Raw genomic sequence first — 23,134 nt, 5'->3', positions numbered from 1 at the left:
TCCCACTAATAATGTTCTGTAGTAAAAAATGTATATTTTAATTTTTAAAAACTCAATTATATTTATTTTACTTTTAGATCCACCCCATTCCATTTAAAATGTAAAAAAACCTTAATTTTTTGATAGTCCGAACTTTTTACTATCGCTTGTAAAAAAAAAAAACAATAATTTTCACCCCTTTCTGGATGACAACTTTGTTTATTTAGAATTTTGGCTGGGTAGTTTTCTTTTTTTAAACAGTTTTAAAAAACATTCCTTTTTAAATTTTTCACCACTTCATTATTTTTTAAAATTATTTTTACCCAAATTGCATCCGCTTGAGTGTGGAAGACTTCAAAATGAAAAAAAAAGTTTTAATAATAAAAAATTTGAAATTGGGAAACCGGTTTTTTTTATTGTTTACACAGTAATGTTTTAAAGGTAACTAAAATAAGACCTCTCCCCTTATGGGAGCTCTCAAATTTAAATGAAATCAATTTTTTTTAAATTTTGATTTTAATTTATTTATATTCAATTTTAGTGTATTTTAATCATTGAAAATACCCCGTGATGCATAAGCTCCCAAATTTTCAAAAGGTCGAAAACATATTTTTTGAAATTATGATTCTAATATACTAATATTAAAAAATTTTCTTGTTACTTTATTTTGTTAAACATCTTGGATTCAAAAATTTAAATATAATCAAATAAGTAATTTTACATTTAATGAAAACTTTTTTTTAAATCGGTAAGTATAGAAATAATCAATTTTTTTTTGTATATGTTTATTTTGCTATGCATCATAAAATTATAAGTATTTTTACATAAAAGTTAAAAATTCATAATTTTTATTATTGGTTTTCAATAAAAAAGGGATTGTTCTATCATAATTCAAATAGATCTTAAAATGAATGAATTGAAATACCTTGCCGGCATATACAGAAATTACAATTAAAATTACAAATTGAGTTAAATGAAAAAAAAGTATAATTTCAATTCAAAAATGAATACATAATTTGACCATTGTAGCCAGGAAAGTTATGCATTCATTTCTGGCTTTTACATTTACGTTAAAGGCATCAGACAATCCATTATCATTATTCACTATCTAATCCTTAGGAGAAACTAATTCTGGTGTTGGAAAGACTTCTCTTTTAAGGTTATTAATTCTGAATTAACATTAATAGATTTAGAAATTAGGGCAGATTTTTTAATTAACAATGAAACTTAATTTTTTTGTTAAATTTGATGTAAAGAATAATAGCAATGCACTTTTGATATACTACTTTATTAATTAATATAATTTATTTTATGAACTCCAGCGTATGATGAAAAATTTAAAACATTTTCTGAGTATCTATGATCTCATTGCTGATTACAATTACTACTGAATTTGTTTCTCAGAACCTAATACTGAGTTTTCAGAATACAATTTTTTTCTATTTTATTAGTTACAGTACTATTTGCATTCCTCCTTTCCTCAAATTTTAAACTTACTGTTGCTTAATTGAACTGTTTTTCAAACCATTTTGAGATTGTTCTGTTAATAATTGAATTTTTATAAATAAAATAAATCAGTAAGCTTTAATTTGAATAAAAAATTAAAGCTAATTTCAGGTAAAGTTAAGGTGCTTATTTAAGTAAGGGTCTTTCAAATTGAGTGTAAAAAATTGACAGTTTGTGGTAATGATGTTGATTTTTTTTTCTCCAATTTTTCAATGTCATTTGTTTTCAGTAGTTTATGACAATTCATCGTGGAACACTACATGCTTTTATAATGTTTATCATAAAAATTTATTATCGAAATGTGACATCTATTGCAGTATGTATTGTACATTTTGTGATATTTATGCTGTGCATAATCTGCCAAATAAAAGCACTATTCATTGTTTGTTTAAAAAGTGTTAGGAGAATTATTTCTACTTGATGTTAAAACATCAATTCACAAAAGAAATGCAAGGGTCCAAGAGAATATTACTATTGTAAGTACAAATGATCATAAAAATTAAACTTTTATCAGTTTTACATTGTTTACAAGAATTGGAGAATTGGGCCTTTCTTCAACACTGTGGTGAATTTTTGCGCCAATTCTTGGTATCCACCATGTAAAATTCAACTAACTCAAGTATTAAAGTCATGGAACCATTCTTTGCATACATGGTTTGCTGATTGGATAGAGCAGCTCTCAAAGTGGATCCAAATTTTCATTAAAAAAAAAAATTTTCAGATGAGGCTCATTTTTTGGCTTGATGGCTTTGTAAACAAGCAGAATTGTCATATTTCAGATGATACCAATCCACAAATGATTCAGCAGCAACCATTACTTCTGAAAAAAATCACTGCTTGCTGTGGATTATGAACTGGTGGCATCATTGGGTCATTTTTTTGAAAATGAGCAAGGAGATACTGTTACAGGAAACGGTGTATGCTTTTGAGTTGTGATTCATGATTTTTCATTTTAGCTAATTTGGAAAATTTTGATTTGAATGAGGTGTGGTTTCAACAGAATGGTTACCACAAGCCTCACAACAGCTGAAAAATTCAGTTATCTTGTCAAATGTTTGATAATTCAATAATTTCATGAAATGAATGTCGATTGGCCACCAAGGTCTTATAATTTGACTCCCATAAACTTTTTTATTTGGGATTACGTTAACTCACAAGTCTATAGAAATAAACCACTAATGATTGATGGCTCGAGAGCAAATATTCAATGTGTTATTCATGGAATTCAAGCTGATTTGTGCAAAAGAGTTGCACAATATTTTGTTGATAGATTTGGCTAAGTCAAGCAAAATCATGGAGGCCATATGAATGATATTGCTTTTCAGACTTAAAGCTTCAAAAAAAATTTGTTGATATCACATATACTTTTTTTATTCAAATTTTACTTTTTTCACTGAAAGTGAAAGACCCTATAGAAAAGAAATATAACAAATTACGCATTGTTTTATGACAAAAAATTTTTATTTTAAAAAAATAAGTAAAAAAAAATTAACTGTGACAGTTTTTTTTTTTACTTTGCAGACTAGTCTTCTTTTTATATAAAATACACTGATGTGTGATATGTACTGCTTTATTGCTAAATTTTCTGTGTTTAATTAACTATAAAAATCTGTAATTGTGCTAAAAGAATTTAATATAAAACTGTTTCAAATGTGAAAAAACTGATAAGAACTAGAATAGTTGTACATATTTTAGGAGTGATATCATTGAAAACATTTCTTGATCATTTTTAATAAACTACATATTTATATTATATTAATTATTTGTAGATTTAATTATTTTATTTAAATATCTCCTTTTGTACTTATAAAGTTGTGAATGTTTGCAAGAAAGAAGACTAGAGTCTGTAAAGTAAAAAAAAAAAAATTGTGATCAGTTAATTTGTTTTTACTTATATTTTTTAAAATAAAAATTTTTTGCCATAAAACAATGCACAATTTGTTATATTTCTTTTCTATAGGGTCTTTCACTTTCAGTGCAAAAAGTAAAATTGCAATAAAAAAAAGGGGGATATCAACAAATTTTTTTTTGAACCTTTTTACATTATGTCTGAAAAGTAATATCATTCATATGGCCTTCATGGCTTTGCTTTACTTAGCCAAATCTATCAAAAAATATTGTGCAACTTTTGCACAAATCAGCTTGAATTCCACGAATAACATGTTGAATATTTGAAATATTTGCTTTCAAGTCAGCAATTGTTAGTAGTTTGTTGCTGTAGACTTGTGAATTAATATAATCCCAGAGAATTTATGAATAATACATTTTAAAAAAGTTGAATTTTTTAGAATCATTTTATTGTTCTATTAATAAATTGATTTGTGAAGTTTGATAAGTTTCAAAGAAATAACTTAACATGAAGTTGGTAATTTTTACCTAAATTACTATAATAATTTATCATATTTAATTAATTATTGATTTGATTGTTAAATTTTTTTTTTTTTTTTTTTTTTTTTAAATCTTGTAATCATTTTGTAATTAATGTGAAGTTATGACAGTATTTATAATTAACTCTTTTTAAATTGTGGTAGTTACATAGTGGTACTGAATATAAAAATCTTCAGTTTTATTGTAGTATAAGTTTTTTAATGATAGGTAAACAACTATCATTAAAAGAGAGTGAGACATCTATGAATAAGTATTTTGTGACTGCTGTAGTTTTAGAACTGTTGCCATTCAAATGTTTCATTTATAAAGATATTGTTTTTATAAAATATAAGTTTTATTGAGCTTTCAATTAGGATGCATCTTATCCTTTTTAGTATTACTGTTAACATTGTTGACATCAACAAACTGATAAAATCTGCTTAAGAATATGCTGTAGAGTAATCATTGTACCATTTAGAGTTGGTGCAATAAATCAAAATCAATATTCGATTTGAATTAATTTTATAAAAAGTTGTTATAATATTTACATTATTATCAGGTAATTTATTCTGTTGAAGTGATTAAGATTATTATGGCCATTTTGTTTTTTTTGTTTTTTTTATTAAACACATGAATTTCTTGAAACTCTTACTGCTTTATCTCCCTTTTAAAATTTATTAAATATATTTACTTGTCAGATTGTGTTGTTTAACTATTAAATTTTTAACAAAGTTATTTATGAATTATTATGTTGGGTGAGATCTTGATAAAACTTTTGGCAGTTAATAATAACCAAATATTTATATTTTATGAATAGTAAGAGGCTGACAAATTCAGTGGTCACCCATCTTGGCTTTTAGTTTAGATTGGTTTTGCCTGTCCTCTTTCCCACTGAAAAGGAGATAGTTGTTGGAAATTTACTGAATCACAATTGCCTATCGATTGAACTTGTGAGGAAGTTTCCATTGCACCGACTACTAGAAATTGCTAACATTGTATCACAGGTGGTGCCTGTGATACAATTTGCTGAGTTTGCTGGCACAATTCTCATGATACCTAACCATTGAAGAAGGGATGAAAGATGGGAAAGAGGAATGGTTAAAAAAATTTTTTTTAAAATGTCCCAGTTGTCATGCAGTTTCAGTGCTCCAATATTAATCTTTTTTAATGCTCCAATTTATTAAATTTCTTCTATTTTCTTGATAAACATTTTGTATAGAATGCTTTTAAAAAAAAACAATTTCACTGAAGCATTCTTTTGAATTTTCTCTAATAAAACTGTTACATAATTTAAGCAATATTTTATAAAAGAAAGGTAGATAGATAGAGAAAGAGAGTGAATGAGTGAGTGTTGTAATATATTTTTTTTTGTAGTAAAAAAGATGTTTTGAATTCAGAAGATGCTAAGCGAAAAAAAGAAAGTGGTTTGCATTGAACAAGGAAATTTAAGGCTGTACTCAGACCAAAAAAAATTTGAGCATACCCAGTTCATGACATTTCAATACATTTAAAAAACAAAAAGAAAACTGCTGTATGTAGATGTTGTATCTTGCACTTTTTTATTTGTTATTTTCCTATTATACCTTCTTTTACTATTTCTTTTTTTTTACTGTTATATTTTTCTGTTAAATTCAAAATGTTTAATTTGTCAGAAATATTTTAACCAGTTTTGGTAACATTTTTAGTAATTTAATTAATGATCCTGTTTTTGATTTTGTTGATTACTAAATATTTTTTTTTTGCATATATTAAGGCATTACAGAGAATTTTCAGAAAATTATTAAGAGTTCTTGTCAGTAAAAATCACTGAACAATACTGACTGGAATTTTGGAAAACATTTCAGGAAATTGCATTGACAAATTTTATTATTTAATCGTGTGTTGTGCAGGTTTTTTTTTTTTTTAATTAGTGCTGTAGTTACCATATTTATTAAATACTATTTAATATGTTTATTTTATAAAAAGTTTACATATATATTTTTTTCAGGTAACCTTGGATCAGGTGAAATGGTGGAACAGATTAAAGGACTGGTCTATCAAGATGATCAGCTACCATCACAAACATTGCATTCACTCAATATGATGCGTAAAAATCGCACATTTTGTGATGTTATTCTTCATGTAAGTAGCAGGGGATAACATGTATAATGTACTGGGGTATGATTTTTTGTTTTTAATCAATAACTTTACAAAAAAATATCTTTCTGCTAATGAACTAGAACTGAATTAGTTACTAATCTTTTTATTTATTTAGAGTCTCTGAAACTGTAAAATCAAGTTTAATTTAAATTGGTCAGCGATTTAGTGTATTAGCCACCTTATACTTTCTAAACAAATTTGGTCAGATACAAATGACAGTCTGGTATTTGTCCAGTATGGTATTTCTGTTGTTTTATCTGATTATCTTGCCTTAGCATATCTGGAAGTATAAAATATTAAATTGATGAAAAATTTGATATTCTTTTTTGTTTGTGCTGAATTTTTGCAAATTATGCATACAAATTTAGCCCATTCCATTTTACACTTTTTGATTTCCAATAAAATTTATTAAACTCCTTTAACACTTTATTTGGGCTTAGAGGTTTTGTTTTACATAAATCTGAAAAAGATAATGTTTTTATAGAGCTCTGGTTTTGAATTGTGGTCTTTACATTGGCTGATTATAACTTTGTGAATGCACAGCTTGGATGTTTTAAATTTAGAAACATTTTTCATAATGGTTTTTTAATTCAGTTGCTGAGTTACAAATTTCTAACTTGTACATTTTTCACTTTTTATAACTCTGCTACTTCAGCTTATGTGTATGTCTTCTTTACGAATTCAGTGTTACAAATCAAATATTAAAGGTATCTTGTGATAGAAAATTTTTAGTATAGTTTTTTTTTTAAATCGTCAAATGTTGTTCACGTAGGGAAGGGTTAACAATATCTGATTTGTTTTGAATAATCTATAATTGCTAGAAATTTATATATAAACCCAAGTTTTTTAAAAGGATTTCTTAGCAAGTGCCTCAGATGTAAGAGAACCTTTTGCAGAACTTCAATCATTTATGGTTACTGGTTTGGGAAATAGTACGACAAAGGAAAGTGAGTGTTACTTTGCTCTTGTTTGTATATGTTACAAAAGAAATGGTTTGCAAAACAAGTAAATTACACTTGCTGTTTAAATCCGATATTAAGAAATCTCATCTCACTTCTGTAATTATTTTAAAGAACCCATAAAAGTTACTGATAGAGCTTGCAAATTTATATTTATATTTTACCGTAATAGTTTTATCATTAATGGTAAATTTTCAGAAATGTGAAGACAGAAAATTAAACTAAGAAATTAGTTTAGTTCAGAGTAATGAATAAATGTTTGCTGGGTTGTTCAGCATATGTTAACCCCTTAGAATAGTATGCTATATATAACAGATGAAAACATCATCCCATGCCTATAGTTCTGTATTGCAGGATGACTACAGATAATGTACATTGTAATCTTTACATTCATCATTTTTAACTGGTTTATTTTAGCATTGTACTGATTTTTAATTATTTTATAAGAAAAAAGAAATTTTGATTATTTTTCTATGTACGAGTATATATAAAATTTTGTGTCAGTATATTAAATAAAACTTAATGTTTTCTATTACTGCTGTTGTTTTATTGCCTTATAGTTAGTAAATGCAATATAAAATTATTCATTAAATGCACAACTAAATAACTGTTGAGAAATGTACTTAAAATCTTGTTTGAGTGTGCGCGCATGCAGAAGATGCTTAGCCATTTATAATTTATAAGCATGCATTTTGTCATTTTTGCAACCCTGTGTCTATTGAATATAATAGCCAAGAATTTTTTCAGTTTGTTAATGTTCTGTAAAATACTCTCTCTCTCTCTCTCTCTCTCTCTCTCTCTCTCTCTCTCTCTCTCTCTCTCTCTCTCTCTCTCTCTCTCTCTCTCTCTCTCTCTCTCTCTCTCTCTCTCTCTCTGTGTGTGTGTGTGTGTGTGTGTGTGTGTGTGTGTGTGTGTGTGTGTGTGTGTATATTTGTGTATGTGTATGTGTATGTGTATGTGTATGTGTATGTATATGTGTATGTGTATGTGTATGTGTATGTGTATGTGTATGTGTATGTGTATGTGTATGTGTATGTGTGTGTGTGTGTGTGTGTGTGTGTGTGTGTGTGTGTGTGTGTGTGTACAAATAAATAAATAGTCTGAAAAACTGAATAAATAGTCTAGAAAATAGATAAAAATTATTTAGAAAACTTATATTCAAGCAAAATATTAGTAGAAAGAGTTTGTAATTGTTAGTTTATGCTTAACTATTGATAATTGAAAGATTAATTACTAGGAAGTGCTTATTGCATTGATTTTGATCAGTTATGTAAAATATTTTCATATTCAACTCATACTTAAAACACTATCGGTTAAGTTAATCGGTTGTAAAGTAAGATATATTTGTGTATGTCAGAAAATGTGTTATTAATTTAAAATATCTACAAAGCTAATTTAAGCTGTAAGGTTATTTACTGTTACTGTTTTATATATGTCACATTATTTTATAGCTGTATAAATTTTTTATGTTAATGTATTTAATGCAGGTAATTGAATTGACATTTTACAATAATCTTTTATAGGTATTCTGTACTAGTAGAAAATCAGTTACATTACACAGTTCATTTATTACCGTAAAAAGATGTATGCTGATTATTTATATAGGTTTGTTTCTTTGACATTTGTTTTACGCTTGTACTATAGTTGACAAACTACAGAAATTGGTAGATTTATTTCTCATAATTTTGTAAAGAAAACTATTGAAAAGATTATGTCTTACTTGTATACCAGATTAAACCATTTTCCATATTGTGTAATTAATTATTCATTTTAACTACAACACATTTCATTCATATTTTAGAAACAACCTTGGAAAAACACTAGCCCTATTCACCTTTTGTTTATTCATTTTCCAAGCTCTAACTTTGATAAAATGTTCCAAAAGCGTTCTGTTGCCAACATATGTTAAAATATGGACTTGTTATTTCTATCTTTAAATTTCATGCCAGTTTTTCCATTATTTCAGTGATGACAGCCCTTTAAAAAAAATACTAATGTCTGTGCCCCTAAATAGCACATTCTTATTAATTATTTCAAATTTGTTTAACATTTTCTTCATTTTAAATAGATTCACTGGATTCCACTCTTATATCCTAATTCTGATATGTATGCTATTTTTTTAACAATTTGTTATTAGGCATCTCTGATAACAGATTTGCTTTTAACTGTGTCTATCATTTTTTTGTTTTAATATCCGATAACTATCATTCAATGATGTAAAGAACTGCTTTTATTTTATAGAAAAGAAAAAAATCTTTCTAATCTTATTTAAAAGATTCAATATTTGAAAAAGTGGTAAATATAATACATACAGCAACAACAGGGTGATACCCAAAATGTTACTGTGATCGATCTTAATTATCTTTTGTATAAGTAAAAGTTACTGTGCCTGACCTGGACTCAACCCCCCTAACCTCCAGATGGAAGACTTCCACTATGATGTAGAGTTCGGTAGTGAGGTATTACTGTACTCTTCATAATTTGTTCTCATAGGTCACCAATTTATTAAGTGATGTTAGTAGCAGTTTTCTTTCCATGTTATTGGCAGTTAGTGTGATTTTTTTTTTTTTTTTTTCCCACTAATTTGATGCAATTTTGCAAGGTTGTTAATTTAAATTATCTGATATTTATAGTTTATTTTTCATCACGTGTATTTCTTATGTATTTTATATTGTGTTTCAAATTATACACAAGATTATAATAAGACTGAATATACTTTATCATATTGTTGAGCTGATCTAAATGTTATGTACAACTATTATTTTGTTAAAAGAAAAACCCTAAAATTTAATTGATTTCAGTTACATTCTACTATTATTTAAAAATTAATATTGTTCAAGTTAGGTTGAATTCTTGATGTGATTGGGATTTAATGACTGAATTTTCACAATGAAACAGCTCCATGCAAACAATTAAATTTTATTTCTAACATGGTTTATTTAAGTGAATAAATAATTAGTCATCGATGCATTTTCATAGTTTAGTTGTTGGAAAATGGAAGTAAATACAATTTATAAATAATCGATGCGAGCGTATTTATTTTCATGTGAATAAATAATTGTGAGTACTCTTGTTTGTATTTCAACTTACTACTTTGCTGTGCTGATTAATATTCAATAAACTAATTTTGTGATCTGTTTCCAGGCATCTAAGGCTGTGGCTGACTTCTCTAGTTTTCTATATTTATGAGCCACACCTCTCTTTATCCTGATTTCATTCTTTTAGTTCACCTTGCATCTCATGAATTGCAATTTATCTATCTATATCTTTGTTTTCAGCTTTTTAGTATTATATTTAATCCTTCTAAAAATAGGGAGTTTAGTTTACTAAATCTAGCCACAGTAATATTAACCCACCGGGTTGGTCTAGTGGTTAACGCGTCTTCCCAAATCAGCTGATTTGGAAGTCGAGAGTTACAGCGTTCAAGTTCTAGTAAAGCCAGTTATTTTTACACGGATTTGAATACTAGATCATGGATACCGGTGTTCTTTGGTGGTTGGGTTTCAATTAACCACACATCTCAGGAATGGTCGAACTGAGAATGTACAAGACTACACTTCATTTACGCTCATACATATCATCCCCATTCATCCTCTGAGGAATTATCTAAACGATAGTTACCGAAGACTAAACAGGAAAAAGAAAGAAAAGCCACAGTAATATTAAGGTTGTGATTTTTTAAAGGTTTTTTTTTACCATTCTGATGCTTCACAATTTTTGTTCAAGGATATGATCCTTTTGTATTATTTTGAAGGTTTTTCTTCTATCTCAGCAAAAATTTGTATCAGTTCTTTCTTCTGTGTTGTCAGTAGTTTTTCTGGTAAAACCATTCATAATTTCTGCATCTTTAATAAAATTCATTTAAATAAAAACAGCTTCAGGGTACCTGCTTTGCTCCATAAACTATCAAATTAAAAATTAATCTTGTGTTGCATTAGATGAAAAGGCTATGATATATCTTATCAATGTTTACAAATGTAAATATCAAAAGTCATTTTATTAGTTTTGAAGTTGTAAATCCAAAACTGGAAGCATTATTGATGTACTGGAACTTTACAGGATACCAGGTGTAGTACTGAAACTATCTAACTCCTACCTTATTGTTTCAAAATTATTTCAGTGAAAAATTCAGAATCAAATCTTCTTAAATTAAAAGTTGGTTTCTGCAATTCACCCTTTTTTATAGTGCCAGTGAAGTTTATCTAATCTTACAGTAGTGTTTGCAGAGATATCTTCTTGATAATTAAAGATAACCATACTACTGATATAACTACATTGTAAATAACTGCTGGAAGAAATTACAGGATGATTTAAGATTAACGACGTGTTCTTAAATGGGGTTCTAAAACTAAAAAAAATTTATTTGGTCTGAGACAACTAAATAATAAAGTTTCATGTAGTGAAGGTACTAAGAACTCCATTTGAATGGAAAACTAACCCAAAATGCCCACATTAATTGCATTGCAGAAAATTGTCAATAGTTCCTCTTTAGTTGGAGAACTTGAAAATCTCATCTTTTGAACTGGTTATTCTATCGGTTAGCTCAGCCACTGTTAATAAGATTAACGTATTGCAGAAAAAAGAATCATTGAGCATTATTGGTGTAGCATTATACGATGGCGGTCCAGAAAGTAACTTAGGTTTGTGCCTAGCGTGGAGATGGGTGTGGATAGAGCCGCCATCTTGGCGTCAAAACGTTTCTGTACTCAGTACGCATCAAGCTGTCGTAGTGTGTGGACTATGATTTTTCTACTTGGTTCGTTGTGAATTACTGAAATGTGGGTTTCAATAGAAAATCCCATGAGTTGCGAGGTGCGTTCAACGATTGGGTTTTTACTGGCAAAAACCTCAAACCGGTTGAAATTCATCGGCAGCTTTGTGAGGTGTACGAAGACGGAATAATGAGTGAAATTGGAGTGAGGTAGTGGTGCATTCAGTTTAAAAATGACCGCACCAACGTTCATGATGAGGATCGCAGTGGTCGGCTTACCCTTGTGACTGATGAACTGACTGAAAATCAACGATAAAATTCGTGAAAATCGATGCATTACGATTACGGAACTCTCGCTTCACTTCCCCCAAATTTCACGTAGTTTACTTCATGAAATTGTATCGGCAAAGCTTAGTTATAACAAGTTTTGTGCAAGATGGGTGCCAAAAATCTAAGCCGGCAGATTTCTACAGAGAAGGAATTGAAAAGCCTGTGCATCGCTATGATAAGTGCCTTAATTTAAATGGCGACTAAGTAGAAAAGTAGTTTAAGATTATCCCTTTGAAATGTATATAATAAATTTTTTTTTTATTTGTTTGGTTTTTTATTTCAAAACGTAAGTTACTTTCTTGATAGCCCTCGTATTACTGGAATATCTTGCAGGGTATATTGTTCGTAAAAAGGAATGAAAACTTTGAATGAATTTCTAGCTAGCATATATAACTAGATCTGGTTAAATTTATTGTTATACAGTAAATCAATCATAATTTTTTACGTACAAAATAATAGTCTGTTCAGTTGTGGCTTGTCTCATTATAGAGGCAGTATCATCGAGAGACAAAATCATGAGTTCCTAAATTATAAGATCAAAATTCTAATTTGCTTAGAGTATTAAGTTTTTATGTGTTTTGTAAATGTCAGTTTTATTTGTTAAGTACTTGATTAAGTTGTAGTTATTGATGATGTCATAAGTATGTCTGATTCTCATGATTTCTGGCAAAGAACTGTTAAATCTGTTGTTGATTTCTGGATATGGGTAACAAAAGAACACATTTTTTACTCAAATTTTCTGGATTTTTCTTTCAATACTTCTTTACTGTAGCAAAGCCCAAGGTGTAAGAGCAAAAAGTACTAATAATTACTGGACTTAAAATAAATTACACTTAATCTTTTCTAATTTGTTGAAAATTTTTTATTACCTACTTGTACGAGTATAATTATCCTATTCTACTAAATGGCATTTGTATGTATATGACTGTGTGCGTCCCCCTTAACTTAGCACCGGAATGCACCGATCACTATCGGTAAATCCAGATTCGTTAGTACGTGTCTCGTGGTGGTCAGGTGTGTACTTGTTATATTACTATAAGAGGCATATTCATAAAGTAAGGGCCCTCGGCTTATGTTTAAATATTAGCGGATCTGAACACAGTTTCACGCATGCAGGACCATCTATCGGCTATTTACGAAGCCAGTACAGTTGTCGTTTTGATTCTATAGTCGTTTGTTTGTCGGTGAATGCAGACCGCAATTTCCGCGACAATCGTTTCTCCCGCCAGTTGTGAAGTGTGCGTTGTAATTCGATTTTTGTGTACAAAAGGATCTTCAGCTGCTGAAATCCATCGAGAGTTGTGCCTAGTGTATGAACCTACAGTAATGACTGAAGGAAAGGATAGAAAATGAGTCAAGATTTAAAAAATGGCCGCACAGATGTGCATGCGAAGAGCGGAGTGGCAGGCCCAGTATTCAGACCGACGAAATCGTTGAACAAGTGAGCCGAAAACTGCGATGCGATCGGCGATTGACGATTAGTACTCTGGCTGATTAATTTCCGTATGTTGTACCCACCTTTATCTACACGATTGTCACAGAAAAGCTCAGATGCCATAAATTGTGTGCAAGGTGGGTACCGAAAATGCTTACTGACCGACACAAAGAGCAAAGAAATGTGCAGTGAATGAGCGATTTTGGACCGCAATCGACAAGATGGAGATGATTTGTTTTCCCACTTTGTTACTGGCGACGAGACGTGGATATCCTACCAACGCAGAATAGAAGCAGCAGTCGATGCGTTGGCGCCATTCAAGTTCCCGATCGAAGAATCGAAAAGGTTTAAGCAATCTCCGTACTAGAGTCGAAAAATGTTGGCTACCGTTTTTTGGGACGAAGATAGCGTCGTTTTGGTTGATTTCAAAGAACGTGGATCAACAATTATAGCTGACGTGTACTGCGAAACACTCACCAAATTGAGAGACGTGCGATCCAAAATCGACGACGCGAGAAACTGTCATCCGGCGTAATCCTCCTTCACGACAACGCGCGTTCTCACTGCTGCCGTAACCAAGATGAGTCAAGATTTTCGGTGGAACTTTTCGACCTCACCATATATAGTCCCCACCTTGCGACTACTTCTTACATTTGAAAAAGTGGCTTGATGGGCAACTGTTTGAAAACGTCGAGGAACTCAAGACTGCCGTTGTAAACTGGTTCAATTCCCAGGCGGCGAACTTCTATGCAGAGGGGTTAAGAAACTGATGCAGCGTTACGAAAAGTGCTTAAAACTGAATGGAGATTATGTGGAAAAGTGAAGTAGATATGTAGTAAACTAAAACTGTAAGTAAAAACCTGTTCTCACGAGTTAAATTTTTTTTAATGACAAAAAAATTGCAAATATCCCGAAAACGGTCGGTCCTATCCTAGCGCTCTGAAAAATTTTCTCGATCGCCTCGACGATGCTCCATCCGCTCCCAATGGCAACAGTTGGTTGATATTTTCAAGTGCCCCCGGGGCGCTGTTCGGAAATTGGTGAGGGGGTGTGATGGGTGCCACCGTAATATTGGGAATCGCTCGTTCGATGTATGTATCATCAGATCAAGCGCTAACTGTTTAACGCATCGAGTACACTCTTGATTGACCGGATCTTGGTTATCCGGAAATTAAATCATTTAGCCCTATATTTTGATTGCACTCACCCACCATAAAACGTACAGATTCCATTTTTTCGCTTAATACGCTCAAAACTGTGCGCTAACGCAGCTGTAAAGTATAAACTTATGAAGACTAAAAAGTAGAAAATGAAAAATATATAAAAAAACTTTTTAAAAAGTAAAAAATAAAAAAATGTAAAAATAATTTTTAAAACACCACTTATTAAACGCCCCAAAATGTAAAAAATAATTTCAGGACAGTATCTGAGAATGGATTTGACAACAAGCTTTGACGGTGATATGTAAGATTATGTAAAAGTCATAGTTTCAAATTAAAAATGTGATGTTTTTGCCAATTTTTTCTTATGCGTGATGAGTGCCTTAAGAGCCTTATGCGTGATGAGTGGCCTTAAGAGTGGGTGCAAACACGCATAAGAAAAGTGGGCAAAAACATCAAATTTTTAATTTGAAGCAATGACTTTCACATAATCTTACATATCACTATCAAAGCTTGGTGTCAAATCCGTTCTGAAATAGCGTCCTTATTATGTTTTAAAATTATGTTTTACCTTTTAGTGCATTTAAAGTGGTGTTTTAGAACTTTTTTTTACATATTTTTTATTTATTTATGTGATAGTTTTTCTTCATAAAATAATGAAATAACTAAAACATAGGCACCAGAATGTTCTGATCACTAGCGGAAAATCCCGATTCGTTAATATCAATTTCTAGAGTTAAATTTCTAATTTAACTTTCGTTATTGGTTTGTTAGCATTTCACCTCATTCAGTTGCCCTAATGCATAAGACCGAATGTCCGTGCCATAAATGGCTACTGTGCCCCAAAACGGTTTAGCGACCAATATCCTAATTAGCTTCTAGACCTTACCTAATTGCATGAGCAGAATAAAAGCATGGTGCACTACACCACTCGCTTGTATGTCCCACCATTCACTTGTCATATATTACTAAAATGGGTAGGCACACCCTGTCTATATACAAATATATGACTTGTCAATAAATTAAAATTTATTCCATCAAGAACAGAAATTTGCTGCCACGCCTAGGTCGCCGAATGCCAGCAGGTACCTGTCCACCATATTATAGTACTTGGAGCTATATTTGACCGTTGGCCAGCCATTTCTCAAGGTTAGCTTCCTACAGCAAGCAGTAGGAGTCTTATATTGATATAAATTTCGTTATATCAGTTTTCATTGTTCAAAAAAAAATATTTTTACAATAGAGGTAAACAATTTTGGACACCTAATAATCCCATTCCGAGGCACCACCCACCAGGGCAACCAACCCAGAGGGCCTAGCTGCAGAGGCATGCCCATGGCACACCCTGCAGCTAGTATGTTAATAAATAAAATAGACATAACATACATTAGTAAGTTATATCAGTGTATTATATGTATAAGAATTAGTATGATCCAGGTAGTTTCATTCATTTTAAATTAACCTGTTAAATATTGAATAAATAATATGAAGTCAAATTATTTAGAAAAATCTTGATTAACAGTAAAATAAATTAAATGATAATAAGTAATGTTTGTATAACAAATATAATGAATGGACTTGTTGCGTTTATTAATATGTTACTAATATGAAACTCCAGGTAGACATGTTTGTCATTTAATAAATTTAGGTAAAGTTAATTAAAAATATATTCACCTCTCTCTCCCACAGAGAGAGAGAGAGAGAGAGAGAGAGTGTGTGTGTGTGTGTGTGTGTGTGTGCATGCATGCATGCACATTATTGTTATATTCTGCCGTATTTATTGCCTATCAGTTGTTTATCTGTTGGTTTGTGATAAAACCTCTATAGTGATAATGTAACTATAATTTTTCTGAGTACCTAAATGTTTCTTGTGCCCAGACATTTGTATGATTTCTGCTCAGTTTTTTTTTAATGTTAAAAAATGTTATTGAGAAATTAAGCTTTTCTTCACCATTACTTAAACATGTTACCTAAGGTTACTTAGGAAAACACATTAATAATTGTTTTCAGTCTGTTTGTAGAGTAAAAATGTCTTAATGAGAAAAGTCTGATTTCTATGAACTAACCGTTTTCTTGTCAGAGATGAGTTGTGTAAGTTTGTACTATGCTAGTGGTGGAAAATTAATTTTTCTATGAAAACTAATGGGGTATTTTCATTCATGATAACTAGTCCAAGCAAACCCATTTTCATTTTGGTTGAATAAAGTGTAATAATTTGTGAAATATATTTAAGTTTCTAATTATTATTTTTAATTTATCTTTAAAAAGGATTTAATTGATTTTTTAACAAATAAATCTCTGTGAATTACTTAACTGGTTTTAAATTTATTGTTTGGCAGAATATAAATATATTACTGTAAATGTTTTTCTTTTTTGATTTTAGATGTTTTTATTTTCAGGTTGGTAATGCTGAACTTCATGGTCATCGAGCTGTTTTGGCAAGTGCTAGCCCTTATTTTTTAGAACTCTTTACTGCTGATGATGAACAAAAGGGAAATATAAGGGAAAATGTAATTACATACCAGTTGAATGGTGGATTTGATAAATTTGCTTTGGAGAAGATAATTGATTACGTATACACTGCAAAGTATGTAAAGTTGTGTTCATTAGTTATATAATTTTTAATATTTATTCATTAGTAATTATAATATTTAGATTACTAATGAATAATTTACTTTTGACAATCGCAAAATTTTAATATAGCTGGGCAGTTTTATTTGAGGAATGTTCAATAATTAATGAGACAAATTGAAGTAGAGAATAAAGGATTTATTCAATGACAATGAAACTTGCACTACTTTTCAACATAGTTTCCAACAATAATGTCATTTAGACACTCATCCCACCATTCTGTGCACTTTCTGATTACCACAGTGTAAAACCTTGTACCTTGCTGTTTGAACCATTTGTGCACTGCATTTTTGACTCCTTCATTGTCGTTGACTTCTTGCCGTGTAAAAGAGCAGGCCAAACAAATGAAAGTTGATTGGGACAAGATCTGGGCTGTAGGGAGGATGTGTCAATAACTCAAAACCCAACCTCTCGAATGTTTATCCTGTTTTGTGAGTGATGTGGGGGATGCAAGTTGTCATGCAAGAGAGTCGCACATTTTGAGAGAGTGCCCTTACATTTTTGCAGGTCTCACTTTCTGTTGGAGCATGTTAGAATAGTACTCATTGTTCATGTACATTTTTCTTCTAAATAGTCACTAAAAATTGGGCCTTGCGAATCCCAAAAGATCATCATCACTTTACTGGCTGACATGTGAGTTCTGAAATTTTTTTAATGGATTAATCTGTATGTTTCCACTCAAGACTGCTGTTTGGATTCAGGCTTAAAATGGTGTATCCACTTTTCATCACATGTTATTATATGATCTAGAAAGTCCTTCCACTTCAAAACATTATTTGAGCTCAGAATAAATGCAGATCCGGGTATCTTTATAGGCTTAAGTCAACTTTCTTGAAACCCATCTCGAAACATGTTTTGTGTAATTTAGCAAGTTATAAATGATTTAATGTGCTATTACAACACTAACATGACTAGCAATGTGGAAAATTTTGACTGTCTTCACAACATGACTGGGATTTTGCTTGTCTTCACAAATAAGATCATTTATGCGATTTTGCAGCATGGTAGTTGAAACTTAAACTGGTCTTTCAGAGCAATGGAGATCTATCATACTGGTTCTGCATAAACTAAACTGTTCCCACAACGTATACACATTACTGCAGTTTAAACACTTTTCGCCATACTGTTTTAACATTCTTGAGTAAATTTCCACTGATTTCATACCGTCTGTTAGCAAAACTTTGTACTGGCATACATGTTACAAGTGGAGGTGACATTCTGAAATCAATGAGAGGTTAATGTTTAGATTAATTATCATCGAACAGCTGATTAAATGTGTTCCCAAGGTTGCTAATCGACATTTGTACCTATCGGGAAGGCTTTTAAATCAATTTATTTTGTAACAAAAAAGTAAATTGATTGAAAACAAAGAAGTTATTTATTTATAAGTAAAGTAAAGAAAGAAAGACAGAAGTAACAAAAGTCTACTAGTGTAGACTTTTCACTAGTTCTGTGGATCCCAAATTGGAATTTTCTGCTGTGGTCTTGTTTTTTGAGAGATATTGACCACGTGGAAAAGGTCCAAAGGCACACAACTAAGTTTATTCCCACTTTGAAACAAATCTTGTATTGAGGATTCTGTTCCTGGATCTTCCCACATTGGCATATTGACATTTTGGAGATCTCATTGAAACTCAAGATTTTAAATGGGCATTATTTAACTTAACTTACTAACCAGTGTCCGCCCTTGGCTGTTGAGCCAATTGATGACGTGCCGACCAGTAAAGATGGGCTTCTGTGAACTTCAGGCTTTCATCCAGCCGGATATGGTCCAGGACCGCACAGTCTCAGGTGATTAGTATTCACTGTCTTGCAACCACACAGTGAACACTCACGTGGATGCAGGGAAGGTGACACACAAGATAGTTTTGGCCAGTTTTTAGTTGGAAGGTATAATACTGACCGCACATGGTAGGCCGGGTTGATAGGACCGTCAGTGACCAAAGTCTCTTGTCTTCTACCAGCAGCCATCTCAGAGAGGCGCTGTTCATTCCATCTGTCAACTGCCACATCGACCAGTGCTCCGGATGAACACAAGGATGCGAGGCAACTAGGTTGGGGTAGAGTCCTTCCTAACTTGGCCAGTTTATTGGCCTTCTCATTTCCACATACGTCGACATGACTGGGTATCTACTGAAAAATCAGTGTCCACCGCGCAATTTCCCAGGCTTTCCAGTCTTCTTCCACACTCAACCATCCTCCGGTAGTCCATTTGGGTGTTGCGTGGTAGATTATGTATAGTGGCTTGAGATTCAACCAAAAACAGTGCTTTCAAAGGAGAAACTAGCTTTTCCAGTTCGTCCGCAGCAACGTGCACTACTCCAACTTCGCCATCATAGTTACTGAGAGGAGTGCCTACATCTATATGTCTCTGGAAAAGACAGCAGTAGTACCCATCTTCTGTTTCTCCACTGCCTGAAATTGAAATTCCATCAGTGTAAACATGAATCCATTTGTCTTCTGGAAATTCCTCTAGGATGGTTTGTAGGGCTAGCTGCTTCAATTCATGCTGTGTGGAGGTATGTTTTGGCATCGAATGGTTCTTGAGTTCATAGCGAGCTCAAGGTAAGTGGTTGAAGAAGTCCTGGCTTGTCCACATTGTTCAGCTTCAATTTCACTTTATAAAGAATTTTGACCCCTGGACTCATGGTTACAAGTGTTTGCTTACTAAGGAAAGACTTCGTACAACTGTAAAGCAGCATTTTTTCTCTATAAGAGTGGTTAGTCTTTGGAATATGCTGTCTGAAGATGTTAGTGTTCCATTTATTGGTATTTTTAGAATTTATTGGATGGGATATTGCAGGATATTGTACGTAATTTCTGCCTCTTGATTGTAGTGTGACTTAATTGACTTATGAATTTTCACTGGCGTATGAGTCTACGTCAACTTTTTTCTCATTCCTTTTTGTATGTTCACTTGTGTAAGGCTCACAAACATAATGCTTTAGCATTTACGTACAGTTTGATGTGTATATCGGCATAGTATTGTTAAAAACATCTATATATGAGTAGTTGCTTATATCTAACTGTAATTAATACATTGTAGAGTTGAAGTACAGTTATTCAAATGAAAATACTCTCTCTTTTACTACATTTTTGAAAGATTGTACACATAAGATATTAAAATCAATGTTGCTGCATATAGAATATACTTTATATCAGTAAAACAGATTGATTGGATAATTCAGCATTTTTAACATCGTATTAAAAAATAACATTATTGTGTCTTGACAATCTAAATCTAGCAGATAAATGCAAATTAATAAAACCTAACAATTCTGATGAGTTCAGTGTGTGATTTTACAATGTTGATTTAAGATATAGGTTGACAGTTTCGAATTTGAGTACGTAAGTTCAAAATTTTTAAATCTCATTAAAGTAACTTATAGGTCTCCCAATATGGTGTTGAAAGGTCTCCCAAGAATCTATGTTGAACTCTTTCTATTATTTGCTTCAATGATATTTAAGTGTTTGGGGACCATATTTCTGAAGCATATGTCACAATAAATTTTACAAAAGGTGTATGGGTTAAGAAAATCTTTCGTTAAGCTTTGTATATAAGATAGGTTTTTGATGCTCAATTTGCAATACTATTAATATGGGTGATAAATGAGAAACTACATTCAAATATCGCTTCTAGATCCTTTACTTCAATGACATGTGCTTTTTTATTATAAATACAATAATAATACTCAATAAAAAACTTCATATGAAACATTATAACTGCACATTTTTTGAAGTTAACCATTGCATCTTCACCACTCATCAACATTGGTCAAATCAGTTTGTAATTTTATTTCATCATCATTTCATTTAACTGATTTACACAATTTTAAGTAGTTTGCAAATAACAAGATTTCAGAATATCTGATTATGCCGACTACATCATTTATCACAAGAATAAAGAATGGTTGGCAATAATGTAGTGTTAATTCTTTCTTTAAAGCTCTTTGATACATTGTTAGTTTTATCCACTGAATATTATTATTGTTGCATTTATTCTGGTGGCCAGGTGATGTAGTAGTTATTAGTGCATTGTAAGTTTATTAACTCTTGAATAGTGATAATAAGCTCAAATTGAAAATGGTTAAGAGTATTAACCAACCATTTAAGATCACGTAATAAGGAATTAAAGTAATATAAGATTAATTATTTTGAGAATAAGTATATTCTTTATTCTCTGTTTATTGTAGCCTTTATTTTCTCCTTACATTGCTTATAATTAGAGTTGTAGAGTTATAAAATAATTATAATTCATATAAAATGCTTCAAAGTGTAACTTGAAGCATTTATTTCATGTTGTGCTTAGCTTTTAAAAACATATCTTTTTCTTGCATGTAGGTTGGATGTTAGTGCAAACCATGTGAAGCAAGTGTATTTGACAGCAATCTATCTTAAAATGGAAAAGGTAGCTCGTGAATGTGCACAATTTCTTATTCAACAGCTGAATGTTGATAACTGCATTGAAATACGATCATTGCCAAGCATTGCTCGCAACAAGGATTTTGTTTCACAAGTTGATAACTTCATTATGTTTCATGTAAGTTCCATTTACAAATAAATATTTTTATACCAGATTGTTTTATTTCTCTGTTTTTCTGGTAGATACCAGGTGTACGTCAAGCTATCTGGCTTATTCAGTAAGCTAAAAGATGGTTGCTAATGTAGCAGCTGCTTCCTTGGTTGAATTTGGTGTAGTGGCAGCTCTGCCTATCAACATGTGAAAATATCCATAACATCTATGACTTCCGACATGTATTGGAAATTTTGGAGATACACTATGATGAATTAAACCAAACTTAAATAATCCCACGTAGAGAAATATTATGCTAATAAATTTAAACGCAAATTTAATCTAATTAAAATATTATTTAGAAGATGATTGATCTTTTTCAGTTGGCAGTAGTAATCTACCCACCCAGGATAGTATTAATACATGGATCCATTATAAATTTTTTTTTTTACCATTAGTCAACTGATTACATATAATTGTGTGCAGGACACTCCCAAAATAAAATAAAAAATGAGAGATACATTACTAGAAACAGTGTTGCTTCACAAAGGCCACAAATAATAGAATATTGATTATATATCTAGCAAAGGAAACCATGTCTGATAGATGTTGAGTGAGAAGAAGAAATGAAACTTGCTCTACCACAAAAAGTAATTCATTTAAGAAAAATAATTAAGTTATTATTATTTGAAAGTGGATGAAAACAGTATATTACAGACGGTTATAAATATATTTATTTATTACTTAGTAAAAAGTTAAAATCAACCCAAGTTTCTTCCTTACTGTAAATAGTAGTCGATTTAGTCTAATGAAATAGTTAAGTTAAAAAAAAAGTTTTTTATTGGATTTCTATTTTTTACTGGCTCTTAGTAGCTAACTCTTTATGAACACTTTCTGGATGAAATCCATGCCATTTATCTGGCTGTTATTTTAATCGGTCATAACAGTTACTAAAATTATGTTTACATGGTTAGTGCTATTGTTACAGCATATTTGATCTAATAGCTGTGACTGTATGCCACCATCATAGCATATTTGATGCCTACAAATCAAGCCTCTCTGCTGATCCCCATTTTTGGCAGCTAAGTTACATGCTAGTTACGACCGGCACACTGTTATAAATCATTTCTTTACATTAATGTCAAAACATTTGCTCTTTTAGTATATTAAAGTTTCTTTGAAAGTTATTTTTTCTACATTTCTTAGCGCTGGTTAGAAAATATTTATTTTCTTATTTTAATTTAATTTCCAAATTATAATATTGATAAATAACTTAAAAAATACTTCATATTCTAAATAAAGTAAAAAAAAAATCAGTTTGAAATATTGTTTATTACCTCAGAAAAATATTTTCTATTTATATAACAGTAAGGAAATATAAATATATATTTTTTTCAATTATGG

At 30.9% G+C, this 23,134-nt stretch overlaps 1 protein-coding gene across 2 annotated transcripts in view; it reads left to right on the top strand.

Moving 5' to 3' along the window:
• The window catches only part of LOC142328932 (influenza virus NS1A-binding protein homolog), a 184,077-nt gene that overhangs the window by 86,199 nt on the left and 74,744 nt on the right, over positions 1-23,134 (top strand). For both annotated transcript variants that reach the window (XM_075373109.1, XM_075373118.1), the window contains exons 2-4: positions 5,840-5,973; positions 16,986-17,173; positions 21,559-21,757. In XM_075373109.1, the coding sequence (XP_075229224.1) occupies positions 5,840-5,973; positions 16,986-17,173; positions 21,559-21,757 (521 nt within the window). The remainder of the gene's footprint in view (positions 1-5,839; positions 5,974-16,985; positions 17,174-21,558; positions 21,758-23,134) is intronic.

Source organism: Lycorma delicatula, chromosome 1 (assembly GCF_047948215.1).
Source record: "Lycorma delicatula isolate Av1 chromosome 1, ASM4794821v1, whole genome shotgun sequence".
NCBI lineage: Eukaryota > Metazoa > Arthropoda > Insecta > Hemiptera > Fulgoridae > Lycorma > Lycorma delicatula.
The sequence above is the reverse complement of the archived record's forward strand: the minus strand, read 5'-3'. Positions and strand labels throughout refer to the sequence as shown.